The sequence below is a fragment of the Oratosquilla oratoria genome, chromosome 6, assembly GCF_046742065.1.
Source record: "Oratosquilla oratoria isolate Oo_2021 chromosome 6, ASM4674206v1, whole genome shotgun sequence".
NCBI classification, from domain to species: Eukaryota; Metazoa; Arthropoda; class Malacostraca; order Stomatopoda; family Squillidae; genus Oratosquilla; species Oratosquilla oratoria.
Window position 1 is genome coordinate 28,615,240 of NC_134782.1, and position 13,996 is coordinate 28,629,235.

Below are 13,996 nucleotides of genomic sequence, written 5' to 3' on the forward strand. Positions count from 1 at the left end.
GACGACAAATAGACTTGGCCCCAAGAGATGTCTCCTTGCATTCTTTATTTACGTGTGAGGGGATGTGGAGGGGGATAGGGGGAGGGTCACAATATAAACAAAGAGATGGGATAATTCATTTTCGGCTGAAGGTCCTTGCTTTGGATTCTGACCCAGAAATTGGGCTGGGCGTAAGAATGGCTCTTCGTCCACAGGGAGCTAAAATGAAAGGGGAATAAAAGAGTGCAGGATGGGTGTGGGATGAATGTGGGGCAGGTACGTCCCTTGGCTGGGTACCTCCCTCATAAAGGAAAAGAGACCTTTTGGTACTTAGATAGAATTGTCGAAATGCTTGTTGGCTAAGTGGCTTAAAGCGTCGTTACATGGGAGAGTCTTCTTGTTCATATGGTTGTCTAGGAATGTGAGAGAGCAAAGGGTTCAAATGTATATAACAGAGACAATGAATAGTCATACGTGATGGTGTCGTTGAGGGCTTGGTTGACTAGACGCCGTGCCTCGTTGAAGCTCTCCCCGAAGAATTGATCCCCAGGATGGACGCGTGGTTGATCTGGATGCAGAGGAAACCTTTTGTCAACAAGGTCTGAGCAAGAATAGGGCAGGTCGCTTCGAAAAGAAAACTGGCGATATGATGTCATGAAGAAGTTGGTCTGAGACAGAACGGATATGGAATGCCGTCTGTCGTACTTCTGTTTCATGATGTCATGTCTCTAAGTTTCTTTGCTAAGGAAGCTGACCTAGTGGACTACAGCACCGATTAGTTTACCATATGCCAAACTTTACCTACGTCCACAAAGACATTGCCTGTACTGAAAGCGAGGTAGCTATTGTGTGCACGCGAACCTGGCCTATGGTATATAGAAACTATGTAACTGTACTTTAGTTGTTAAGTATTTCATGTTTCCATACCCAGTTGTTGTTTTCATGCGACAACACCAAAAGATATGTATGTTACCATAATTCTGACATGTTATGGATGAGGATCAAACGCCGCAGAATCGACTAAAGTAAAACTATTAACTAATGTCTGGTACTGATCATTTATGAAATTTTATTCTTTATTAAGAGAGACTAAAGCCCCTTAGCTTCAAAAGAGGTGCCCCAAAGTTGAAATAAGATAGGATCGCGGCAGCCAGAATATAAAAAAGAAGAATGCCTTACATTCTTACCTTGGACTGTGAGTGTTGCCTGGGCCGACGCAAAACCGACATTGTTCTGGGCACTGCACTCATACAAGCCCTCATCCGACTTTGTGATATTGTATACAAAAAGAGATCCGTCGTCCTCAATCCTAGGAAAAGGGACGAAATTGTATTACTAGAAGAATATGAGGGTAGGGTCCGTAAAAAAAAAGAAAAAAAAAGGGGCACGTAAGAGACCAATGAGACAGAATTCTGTTTTTTTTTTTCGCAGGCATTGCTTTGCAAATTTCAGCTTTAAACAAGTACAGCACCAATTTATGTCTAAAAACACTATCAGCTTTTAAATACATATCAATATACTAATGCTCATCCCTTATCTCTATCACAGGTAATCGGAAACATTTCATCTGTTCGGACCTGTATCTGTCCGTGGTCTCCATGGCGTGGCCGTCCTTCCTCCAGATGATGATGGGCGGGGGCCGCCCGTCCGCGTGGCACGGCATCGACACGTCCTCCCCGTGGACAGCTGTGACGTCACGAGGTTCCTTCCGGAATGACGGGGCCACCTGAAAGCGAACGACAGCGTGACCCTCTCCTTGTCCCTTGTTGGAAGCAATAACAGTATACGAATGGTTATGTATGGGAGTACTTACCTTTGAGAGAAAGAGAGTGAGACAAAGAAAAAGAGAGGAGAGAAAAAGTGAGAAAGAGAATAAAATAAAGAAAGAGAAAGAGAGAGAGAGAGAGAGAGAGAGAGAGAGAGAGAGAGAGAGAGAGAGAGAGAGAGAGAGGTAGAGAGGCATTAAAAGCGTCGTCAGGTGCGGAATGAGTTAGAATAAAGTTAATGATGAGGTGTGTGTGTATGTGGCCCACCTTCTCCCTGATGAAGAGGCTGGCTGAGGCTTCTTGAGACCCGGCCCCGTTGGTGGCCCTGCACGTGTAGTCGCCTTCGTCGTTCACTCCGACGTTCTGCACTCGAAGGGTCTTCCCTGAAGTAAAGAAAGTCGTCCAGATGTACTGTGCACGGGTACTACATTCATATATATTGTTGAAACATTGTGACAAGTTAAAGAGGGTAGAACAAGAAGAAGACGCGGATCTAGTTCCGGGTTCCTTCCTGAAGAAAGATAGAAACCGGTCACGAAGGATCTCGGAACTAGAACCATGTCTTCTTTTTCCACCTTCATTTACATGCATACATACACACACACATACACAATGTGCGTCACAATGTTTTAGAGTCTAGGAACAACCCGAAACACTTCCTTTCCCTATACATGGGCTTGCCTTACCTCCAACGGAGATGATGTACCGCTCCGAGGGCCGGATGTTGGCGCCGTCCTTGTACCAGGAGAAGACGGCCGGGGGCATCGCCTCAGACTCGCACGAGAACTCGGCGACGGCCCCTCGGGCGGCGAAGACATCCACGGGCTCCTTGGTGATCACAGGAGGTACTGTCGAGAGAAGACAACGAGTGAGGTAACTCCTAGGGGCAAGAACAGGGCACTAAAAGTCCTAACCTTAAATCTAAGGAGAGGGATTTTCCTTTCTTATTCATACAGAGATAGTTGGCTGCTTTAATAAGGCCATCCTGATGTGGTGCAAGGAATGTATTTGTCTTACAGGGGATAGGACAGGCTTGCAGCGGACCATTAAGACTAAACTCGTGTGGCCCTTCAAATGTCCACCACCTACCCAGAACGGTCAACACGGCCGCAGCGGACACCTGGCCGACAGGATTGGTCGCGGTGCAGCGGTAAGTCCCGACGTCGTTCCGTTTGACCAAAGCGATCGTGAGTTTCCCCGTCTGTGTCGACACTCCGAGACGCGGACCGGTCACCACGGGCGCGTCGTCCACCGTCCACGCTACGACTGGCTTCGGATGTCCTGTGGGGGGAAAAGGTGCTCTAGATGACTTATTTTCAAAATGGATACGACAGTACTCTTATGTTGCCAATCTAAGTAAAGGATTAAATTTGCGAATACCTTTTCATCCTATTTTATAGCAATAAAGGAGTGGATGTTCCCTGTGAAGAATTTACTGCATAAGTGATAAACACACACACACACACTTATATGTATATATGTATATATATATAATATATATATATATATATACATATATATATATGTATATATATACAGTACATACATATATATATGTATATGTATAATATATATATATGTATATGTATATATACACATTCATTTATCTATTTTCATATACATATATGTATATACGTGCGTATATAAGTATATATATATATATATATATATATATATATGTGTGTGTGTGTGTGTGTGTGTGTGTGTGTGTGTGTGTGTGTGTGTGTGTGTGTGTGTGTGTGTGTGTGTGTGTGTGTGCGTGTATATGTATGTATGTATGTATGTATGTATGTATGTATGTATGTATGTATGTAAAAATACAACTGGCACGGAGGTGCTGGAGTTCTTCGCCTGATCACTTTACCTGTGGTCTCACACTCGAGCTCAACATGGCGCCCTTCCTTGACCTCGAGGTCGACGGGCGCCTTGACGATCCGGGGCTTTCCTGAGGCAGGGAAGGCCGCATTCCCGCGGACAATGGCTCGAGATCTCAGGGATTCTGCGAACGGGATAAGCGGACACTTGAGGACGCTTGATGAGGTTGGCCAAAGACCCAAAGGATCCGTGTCATCAATTTGGGTTCAACATTTCCTTTGCCAAAGAAGATGAAATAAGTTATCGGTAGCCATAATAAAGTATGGGAGAGGTCAAGGGTTTATTTTTCAACGTACAGTAGGCTACACGCTAGCCATAAATTTTATTTCAAGAATAACATAAAATTTGGGATGACATGCCATGTATCGAAAAAAGTATAACTAAAAATGCACGAAATATTTGAGCTGTAAAGATACATGAAATTTGTAAACTGCAAACCATCAATCAAAAAGGAAAGAACTAAATAACAAATTGAAAAACGATGCGGGGGAGAAGAGAACCGTCAAAGTGTGCCCTTAGATTAAATTTGTGCAGAAGTTTCAAGTGACAGGAGTCCCTCCTCGCACTCCATGCAAATGGCCTGTTTGGTGACACAATTTAGAAGAGGTACATATCACTCTTGTCTATTTTCTTCTTCTTCTTTTATATCTGGACATCAGGCACATGCCATCAGTAACTACTCAAGGTAGGTAACTTAACCTTTATGGAGTAAAATGCATTTTACGCATAATGATGAAAATAACCAGAATAATCAAAATAATTATGTTAGATTAGGTGGATATTGTGCCCCAGAAGGAAAATGTAGCTGCTGATCCGTTTCATCCAGGGTAGGCACTGCTTACCTTGACGGCACGACCCTGCTGGACGTGTACCTGCGGAAACTACCTCACTTGTAACAAGCAATACACTCCCGCACCCACAATAACCGTGTGAAGTCTCCGTTTACCATTATCATGACGTGTGTGGCGATACCTCATCTTGGCCTTCCGGGACTTCACCTCTCCGACCGTGTTCTTGGCTCGGCACTCGAAGAACCCAACGTCAGCTCCTTGGGTGTCCTTGATCATAAGCGTCCCGTCGCCCAAAACGCGGTAGCGGTTGGTCTGCTCAACGATCTCATTGCTGGGTGTACAAAGGGGCCACATCAGAATCCACAAAGATAATGAAATATATGTACATATACAGTACACACCTGTATGGTATATAGATATGTGTGATTTACGTGTGTGTGTGTGTGTGTGTGTGTGTGTGTGTGTGTGTGTGTGTGTGTGTGTGTGTGTGTGTGTGTGTGTGTGTGTGTGTGTGTGTGGTTTCGAATATTCCCTCTAGCAAGGGTCACCACCCATCCTCTTACAAAAGACCCCCGCATAAAGGACATTGCGCTTCTTGAGCCCTTCTTCACATGGCCCTTGGAGTGTGCATCTGTGTAAGAACGGAGACTGAGAGCTGGGTCATGACACTGCGCGTACCCAATTATAAAATGTCTTGACCAAAGGTTTTGGGACAAATCATCACATCACCGAGGAAGATCATCATCATCATCTTTGCTACCGTTGGGGAATTCGCGACCATCCCAAGGAAGATCATCACTTGCCGAGGCGCAGGCAGGCGCGATGGCAAGAGGCGAGACCCAAATAATTGCAAATGCAAATATTCACTGAGTCCGCTCCCATAAACGGCGAAATGCGGATCCGGTTGAGCCACATACTGGAACCGTCTCTGCCCTCCGGGTCAACTCCCAGCTGCGCCGTTATCAGTGTGACCTTGTTTATCAGTGACCTTTATTCTTCGACCTTCCCTGTCACGGCCCAAATTGATGTCTTCGGATGATTTATTACGATGATTTGATAATCACGAGGAAAATGTCTTAGAAAATGTATAGTCAAGAAAGACGTATTGACAACACATTGGTGCAAAAAATTGTGAGTCCTCAGACGATGGATATTAAGAAATAACCCTTGATTCCACCTACAGCTGGTAGACCTGCATTCATAAGGACGTCATATATATTGCTTGCTATAGATATGTCTTCATTTACAGTTATAAGGAAAGCAAGCAAGCACACCAACTCTTTTATAACGTAACGAACACCATGACACCAATGGGTTCTACCGGGTCATTATTATGTTTATACTTTATTCTTTTTGGCTACCCCCCGTGTAAGGGAAAAAAAAGCCTCTGGTATATGTATGTATGTATGTACTTTGTATATGGTGACAACTCTTTTCTCCCTTACTAAATTCTTTAAACTTTTAGGAAGCCTCGTTATAGGAATAATGGCCTATTACTGCTGCATTCTATTTTTTTTTTCCAAAAGAAGAAGAATTCAACGGAAGAGAAAATGTAATGCCATTTCTAGGATTCTTGTTTTGGACAAAGCCTGATCATTTTTTTCAACAGAAGTAAAGCCAAAAATGAAATGGGATCTTCAACAACCGAACACCACTTTTTGACCCTCAATCAACAGTCTCAGCGCTCAATGGTTACTAAGTCTATTCCACTCGTTAACTACTTTGTTGGTAAACCAATTTTTAACCATTTCCTTCTTAAGCCTGTAGCCTCTGTTCACACTTAGGGTTTGAACCGCGCGGACACCACGGCGGTACCGCATAGTCAAGGAAAAACTGCGTGGTTTGAGTGAACGCCTCCATGGACTTACATTACGACTGAACCGCTGCGGTTGACACCGCTAGTGTGAACATGGGCCAGTAAGCCTTGTTAAGTTCCTGAAGGAGCTGCGTGGTTGCTTACTTGTGTAGCCAGGTGACCTCGGGTCGTGGGTCGCCCTCGACCTTACACCTGAAGGAGACGGTGCCGCCGAAGGTCACCTCGACGTCGGAGGGCTCCTCGGTGATGTACGGCTTGCCTGCGAACAAGAGATCAAAAGGTTTAGAAAGATATACAGTATAGTGCTCAACATTTATCGTTTTCAAGGGTGACAAATAAAACAATAAATTAATAGATAGGTACATGAATGAATGAATAAATGAATGAATGAGTGCATAAATGAATTAATGAATCAATCATTCAATCAATCAATGTATGAATGAAAAAAGGAATGTGTGAATGAATGAATGAATGAATAAATGAATGAATAAGTAAATAAATATAAAGATAGATAAATAAATACATTAATAAAATAATAAATAAATGAATATATAAATGAATAAATATGTAAATAGATGAATGAAAAAATTAATAAATAAATAAGTCGATAGATAGATAGATAGATGATTAAGGAAATATAAATAAATAAACAAATAAATAAATAAGATCAATGCAAAGAAGAATAAATTAATACAAAAAAGAGAAACCACACTATTACCTACATGGTATATAAAGAATACTTTCCTGTACATCCTACCACACTGGAAGGAAGTAGCTCACGCCAGGAGACGCTGATCTGTTGGCAAAGCCGTTGCGTTGGGTCGTAACGATGAATACGAGTAAGTAGTATGACTATGCAGTGACCTTAAATTGTTTACTTGATGACTACTGTATGTCTATGACAGCTGATTTTCATCGAGATGGAAATCGGCCCTTCAACGGCTATAGGGCATGGGATGGAGACCTAATTTTCAAATTCGTTTTCTTGGGTGGTTTGTTGGCCAGCGCGGTAACCCAGTGACTACCATCTTGAACTCATGAGCAGGTGGTCGTGAGTTCGAGCCCCGTGACCCGCTGCATTGGTACTCGACAGCCTTGGCCAGGCGGGGCAGCAATCCAACGTCGGCCTAATGAATAAACAGAGGCTTGCCGGCAATGGATAGGGTTATGCCTTGCCAGGGGTTTCTCACTTCCCACTGCGTGCGAGTGGGATGGTGAGGCGAGTTATTGTAAGGGAAGTCACGCCCTTGCATTGCGCATGCGCGACAACGGGTACAAATAGGTCGGCGCCATAATAAAAAGGATAAAGATCGCCAGGTACACAAGGGATTAGTTTCGAGATGGGCTGGCGACACCAAGCGAAGGAAAAAGTGCCAAGACTCACTTCCCACTCTTCCTCCTCCTCCTCCTCTGTCCCTCGTTATGACGTCATCGGTTTATGTCGAAAGGTTTCCGATAAGCCGACAGCACTTGGGTCTCTTATCAATGTGAAGTGACGATGGGCGAGGAGGAGGAGGTAGGAAGAAGGAAGAGGAGGAGGACGAGGAGGAAGAGGAGGGGGAGGAAGAAAAGTAGGAGTAGGAGATGTAGGAGTAAAGGAAGTAGGGGGCAGGAGTGAGGAGGGAGAAGTAGGGGGAAGAAGAGAAGTAGGAAGAGTAGGTGGAGGAGGAAGGGAAGTAGGAGGAACGGGCATAGGAGGAGAAGTAGAAAGAGGAAGAGCAGGAGGAGGTGGAGTAGGAAGCGAAGGAGGAGGGGAAATAGGAAGGAGGAAAAGGACCATGAGGAGAAGGAGGAGGAGGAGGAGGAGTAGGAAATGGAGTAGGAGGAGGAGGAGGAGGAGGAGAAAGAGTTAGCATAGTGCATCAAGATCTAAATAAGAACAAGTCAGTCCATTTCGTAAAGAAAATTAATGTTACGACCTCATGTGCAGGCGTGCAAGGTACCATCATCCAGGCAGCCTTCGTGTCGAGATACAAGTCGAGTTAGTCAACTGTTTCACCTCTTTATGGCATCATATAGTTAGTTTTCTTTCCAGAGTGAAGTGACAATCTTGTACAATCTACATATATATTCTAAATGTACATATATATATATATATATATATATATATATATATATATATATATATATACATATATATATAATACATATATATATATATATATTCTACATCTACATGTACATTCACACTATGCAAATGTCCTCTGAGACGACATTACGTCACGAAAACTCAAAATGTACTGTGACCTCAGACAAATACGACATGACGTCACTCTTAGGCCCCGCCCCCTGCACGTGGCCAGACTTTGTATGTTTAAGTTTTGATTTGGCCCATGAGTGCTACAGCGACGACCGAAGTGTGTTGATTCTCGTTTCGCTGATTATACACTGACCCTCTTTGACCTCTCCGACCTACGGCGAACCTTGGGTGGAAAGAAAGGCCCCACACGTGGTGGGGCTATTTGATTCTATTTATATATTTATTCTTTTTGTCAATACTAGACGACTTTACTTAGCTGGCAGGAGTCTCACAGTTTAAAAGAATGATACTAACAATCACGATTAACCAGTTTAACCATGGTGGATAGATGGTCGAATTCATGAGGAAAAATCCCATGACCTAAGAAATAATCTCTTATGTACCGGTTGGCCGTTCTCCTTTCACTCTATCGGCCGCCAGGCTACTCCATTCACCTCTATAAAACCATTCGGCAGCAGGAGTTGATGAAGCCACAGACATACTCTTCCCTTATTCGTTTATTCGCGTCCATTAAGAATAGTGTCACACTGGCGCCGGCGTTGCGGTTTGCTGTTGGCTGTAGCAAGTCTCCCTTATTGGGAGTCATCAGACTCGAGAATTTATGAGAGTGTTTCAACCAGGGGGGAGATGGTGGTCGTTATATCAAGTTCTGGCTGCTGTCGCCAGGTGATTTCATTAAGCTGATTGCATTTGTCCATCATCTAACCTCATCTGGCACCGCCGCATAGCGTGACATCGGCATGAATCCACTATTCCATGTCCGTTTGCTTCCCGATCCCTCCTCCTCTTCATTTTCCTTTTCCTCTTCCTCCTCCTCCTCCTCCTCCAAATGTATATCCTGACACTCAGTCTTGAGAGGCTGGTCCCCAAGTGGCCCTCGACTTATTCTCGACACCGCCCTTAAAGATGGAGCACTTTGAGGTATTGGAGGACAAGGATGAGGAAAAGAAGAAGGAAAAGAAGAAGGAAAAGGCGAAGAAGAAGAAGGAGAAGGAAAGGGAGAAGAAAAAGGAGGAAAAAAGAGAGTGAAAGATGAAAAGGAACAGAAGGAGAAGGTGAGAAGGAGGACAAGCAGGAGAAGGAGGGGAGGAGGAAGAAGAGGAGGAAGGGGAGGAAGAGGAGGAGGTGGTGATACAAGGATAAGAGGAGGTAAATCATGTGGCACGAGAGAGAAGTGGAGTTGGGTGGTGGTGAACTAAAGAGTACCCCACACGATCAATATTATTGCGCAATATTACGTATTGTGCAATATTATTGACGGTGTAGGGATGACCTGTGCATTTCATATCTTCAATATATTGTGTCATTCTTCAATACCATCCCCACACTGTCAATAATATTGCACAATATGGAATATTGCGCAATGATATTGATCGTGTAGTGCCCACCTAAAGGCTGGACATATAGGAAATATCACTGTCTATAACTAAGTAACGTGGTCATATGAAATGGCCTCCTCGTTGACCAGGCCTTAGCCCACTTTACTTCTTCTGGGCCATACTAATGGGAAAGGTGTGCGCAATGAAAATCAAAAGATACGAGACGCCTTAAGGAACGCCTGTGTGTCCAAACTTTAGGGTCACTCTGTATCATATGACAACAAGAGATACCTTGAGCTCCAACAGCTGGAAACCCGCAGCCCCTCAGCGGCTGGTAACGATCCCCGGACATTCCCATAAACCTCTCTGGGAAGAAACGTTGGATTCTTCTCTATGTTGTATTAATACGGAACTTTTCTCGTTTTACTTGATTATGTTGAAACATTGAGTTAATCATTGGTTACCAGGTATTCTTATGTGAAAACGTGGAATAGGTATATTTAGAATTGATAGAGAGAGGACTTGGATCTGTTCCTTGGATCGAGTGCCATCCCCTTGAGTTTACACCTACAGATAGAGGTAAAGATGTTGATGCATCTTGAAGATGGACGGCAAGGAGGTGATTTTCTTAAAGGGTTTTTGGCACCCCGCGTTTTGCAGGGAAGCACCGGGAGGTATTTTGGAATGATTACACTGGGCCAGTTGCTTTTTTCATTTTTTTATCATTATTATTTTTTTTATCAATATGTTTTTATTTATTTATTTATTCATTTATTTATTTATTTATTCATCTACTTATTTATCTATTTATTTATTTTTGCTAGGTTGGAACCCGTCGGGACCTTAACCCTGTAAGTGGCCCGGAACATTTCATACGTGCACGCGGGAGACGGTGAGTCCACGCTACAGCCACATCACTTGGCGATACCCGGAGGAAGCTGAGGTCATCTCAGGTTCAAGGTGAGCAGCGGCTAAGGGCCATCACTCAGAGTGGGTGCATGAAGCCCTTCCTGATTATCAGCCGGTCGTAGCTCTCAAACCCACAAACCTCCGAACACGCGTTGGCCACTCGAGAACAACTAGACCACCATATCACCCAGCAAAATCACTATGTCAGCTGTCTGAAGAACTTAAGAGACGAGTTAAGGTAAGGGTGAGAGTGAGGGTGAGGTGAAGGTAAGGGTGAGGGTGAGAGTGAGGGTGAAAATAAGGGTAAGGATAAGGAAGAGTTTGCGGGTAAGAGTGATGTTGAGGGTGAAAGTGAGACTGAGGTTGAGGGTGAGGATAAAGGTGAGTGTGAATGTGACTGTAAGGATAAGGATAATGGAGAGGTTGAGGTTGAGGGTGAAATTGAGTGTGAGGGTGAAGGTAAAGGTGAGAATGAGGAGCAGGGTGATTTTAGGGTGAGGTTGTGTTTAGGGTGAGGATGTGGGTGAGGGCGAAAGTGAAGGCGAGGGTGAGGGTAAGGGGGAGGGAGGGGGAGAGGGTGAGGGTGAGTCCGAGTGTAAGGGTGAGGGTAAAGTTGAGTGTGAGTGTGAGTGTGACGGTCAGGGTCAAGGAAAAAGGTGATGGTAAGTATGAGGGTAAGGGAGTAAGGAGTAGGAGTAGGAGGAAGAGAAGGAAGAGGAATAGTAGGAGTAGGAGGAGTAGGAGGAGGAGGAGGAGGAGCAGGTGGAGGAGAGGAAGAAAGACAAAAGTATGACTTGTAATTTAAAGGCGCGATAAGTCGTAAAGGCGTTTTACATGTGTGTGGGCGTGAGGGGAACTGCCGCACGGGCAGGAGATGGGCGAGGAAGGGGCGGGGAGGACGAGGTTGAAGGTTAAGGGTCGTGAGAGATACGAGACGGTCTCGTAAGTGGAAGATTGAGGGGGAAACGCCAGAATCTCACGGGAAAGAACATCAAGATCTCACGAGAAGGTGGGTTCTCTCACTCGTCGTGGTGGGAAACTGTCCTCCTCCGGTATTCCTCCCCACTCACGCTCTTTGCGGCGCCAAATGCCTACGGGTTCGGCCCATCGCCGCGCGCGGACCCTCGTCTATGGTGGCGACTCCTATCTCTATCGTGTCACTTGTAGAGGGTAGCCTACTCCGCGCCGGTTTCACTTTTCCCTCTATTGTTGCTCCTGCTAGGCGATTTCATTCATCTTCGCAACAACCCTCTGTAGGGAAAGGGACTTCGACTGAACTCTAGTTTCAAGCTTCTTGTGTTTCTATAAAATCTGGGATTATCCCCACATAGCTCCGTTTTTCACAATAACTAGCAAATATCATGGTAAGTTATGAATTTGAGATGAAGGGTTGAGCTTCCAAGACATGCATAGGATCAACAAGACACTGCCAGGAACCTGCAGAGTCACTCGGTGCCCTGTGGTGGGCCCGACCGCAAATGGGAAACTAATGTATTCGTGGTCACCCCGACTGAAGGATGCGGATCCGCCCGGGGGCGGCCGGTACCCATCCCATCTGCGGTCACGGAAGTCGAGGGGCGTTCCTGCAACTACTACATCTGCTGATGTTGTGGCTTATCCTTCTCCTCTTCCTCCTCCTCCTCCTCCTCCTCCGCTTCCGTCTTTTCTTCCTTCTTCCTCTATTCTTCTTTTTCATCCCCATACTCTTCCTTGTCTTTAGTTTTATTTTCTTCCTCCTCAACAGCCTCTTCTTCTTCTTCTGTGTCCTCTTCCTCCATGTCTTCCTCTTCCTCCCATGCTCTTTCTAAGCCTCTTCCCTCTTTTATTCTATGTTCCATCCTTCTCCTATATCTTTCCCTCTGCATCTCACTCCTCCTTCTCCTTCTCCAGGTCCAACTGTTCCTCCTCCTCCTTCTCCTCTTCCTCCCTCTCCTACTCCTTCTCCCCCCTTCTTCCAACTGTTTCTTCTCCTCCTCCTCTTCCTCCCTCTCCTCCTACTTCTTCTCCTCCTCTTCCTCCCTCTTCTCTTCCTCCTCCTTCTCCTCCTCCTCTTCCTCCCTCTCCTCCTACTTCTTCTCCTCCTCTTCCTCCCTCTTCTCTTCCTCCTCCTTCTCCTCCTCATCCTCATTCACCTCCTCTCCCTCTTCCTCCTCCGCCTCCTCATCCTCCTCTTCTTCTTCCCAGAATGAGGTCCGTCGTTGGGAGTGTCACTTCTAGAAGAAAAAATCTAGAATCATGATGTCCTCAACCATTCGAGCGAGGACTTCCAGAGTAAAGATAATCTTGCTTCTATTTGACTCCCACTCCAACTTTTATTTTATTTTTTCCAACTCTCCCTGAGGTCAGGGTTAAAATGGATTGTGCTGGGTGGTAGCGACCAGACGAAGACCTCTTATGCGTTTCGTAAATGGAAATAGCACTTTTCGTCCCTTCTGGATTGCATTTACATTATTCATAGACACGACTATTAGGATACAGAAAAGGAAGAAATACAATAAATAAAAGAGAGAAATTATAATAAACAAAGAGAGAAATAAGAAAAAAGAAGAAGGAAGGAAGGAAGGAAAGAATAAAGAGAAAACGGAAGAAAGAAAGAGAGAGAGAGAGAGAGAGAAAAGGAAAAACGAGAGAGAGAGTAAGAAAGAAAACAATAACAAACAGACTAAACACAAAATTCCCCTGAGGGACATCATTACCTGGCTCGCTCGCTTTGCACCTGAATTCGTCGTCCATGAGGCTGGTGACGCTCTTGCCCTGCAGGAGCCGCGGGTACTGACAAGTCGCGGCCACCTGAGTGTGGCCCTCCTTGGCCCGCACCATCTCCGCCAGCCACATCAGCTGACAGTCGCACACCAGCGCGTTGGAATCCAATCGCCTGCGGAGAGACAAATATTTCATTAGACCTTGAAATATGATTAATCTAGATGACTTTTACTGCAATGTCAGTAAATTATATGTCTCGTGTGTGTGTGTGTGTGTGTGTGTGTGTGTGTGTGTGTGTGTGTGTGTGTGTGTGTGTGTGTGTGTGTGTGTGTGTGTGTGTAGACACACACACACACACACACACACACACACACAAACACACACACACACACACACACACACACACAAACACACACACACACACACTCACACACACACACACACACATATATATATATATATATATATATATATATGTATATGTATATATATAAATAGGTGTGTGTGTGTGTGTGTGTGTGTGTGTGTGTGTGTGTGTGTGTGTGTGTGTGTGTGTGTGTGTGTGCGCGCGTTTGCAC

General features: G+C 44.8%; 1 protein-coding gene across 2 annotated transcripts in view; it reads right to left on the minus strand.

The window, feature by feature from the left end:
• Positions 1-13,996, minus strand: part of Pxn (Peroxidasin) — a 354,608-nt gene that overhangs the window by 14,354 nt on the left and 326,258 nt on the right. For both annotated transcript variants that reach the window (XM_076186627.1, XM_076186626.1), the window contains exons 7-16: positions 13,412-13,590; positions 6,372-6,486; positions 4,567-4,742; positions 3,610-3,744; positions 2,835-3,026; positions 2,432-2,593; positions 2,013-2,128; positions 1,557-1,705; positions 1,167-1,288; positions 454-547 (exon numbers count right to left, since the gene is read on the minus strand). In XM_076186627.1, coding sequence (XP_076042742.1) covers positions 454-547; positions 1,167-1,288; positions 1,557-1,705; positions 2,013-2,128; positions 2,432-2,593; positions 2,835-3,026; positions 3,610-3,744; positions 4,567-4,742; positions 6,372-6,486; positions 13,412-13,590 — 1,440 coding nt within the window. The remainder of the gene's footprint in view (positions 1-453; positions 548-1,166; positions 1,289-1,556; positions 1,706-2,012; positions 2,129-2,431; positions 2,594-2,834; positions 3,027-3,609; positions 3,745-4,566; positions 4,743-6,371; positions 6,487-13,411; positions 13,591-13,996) is intronic.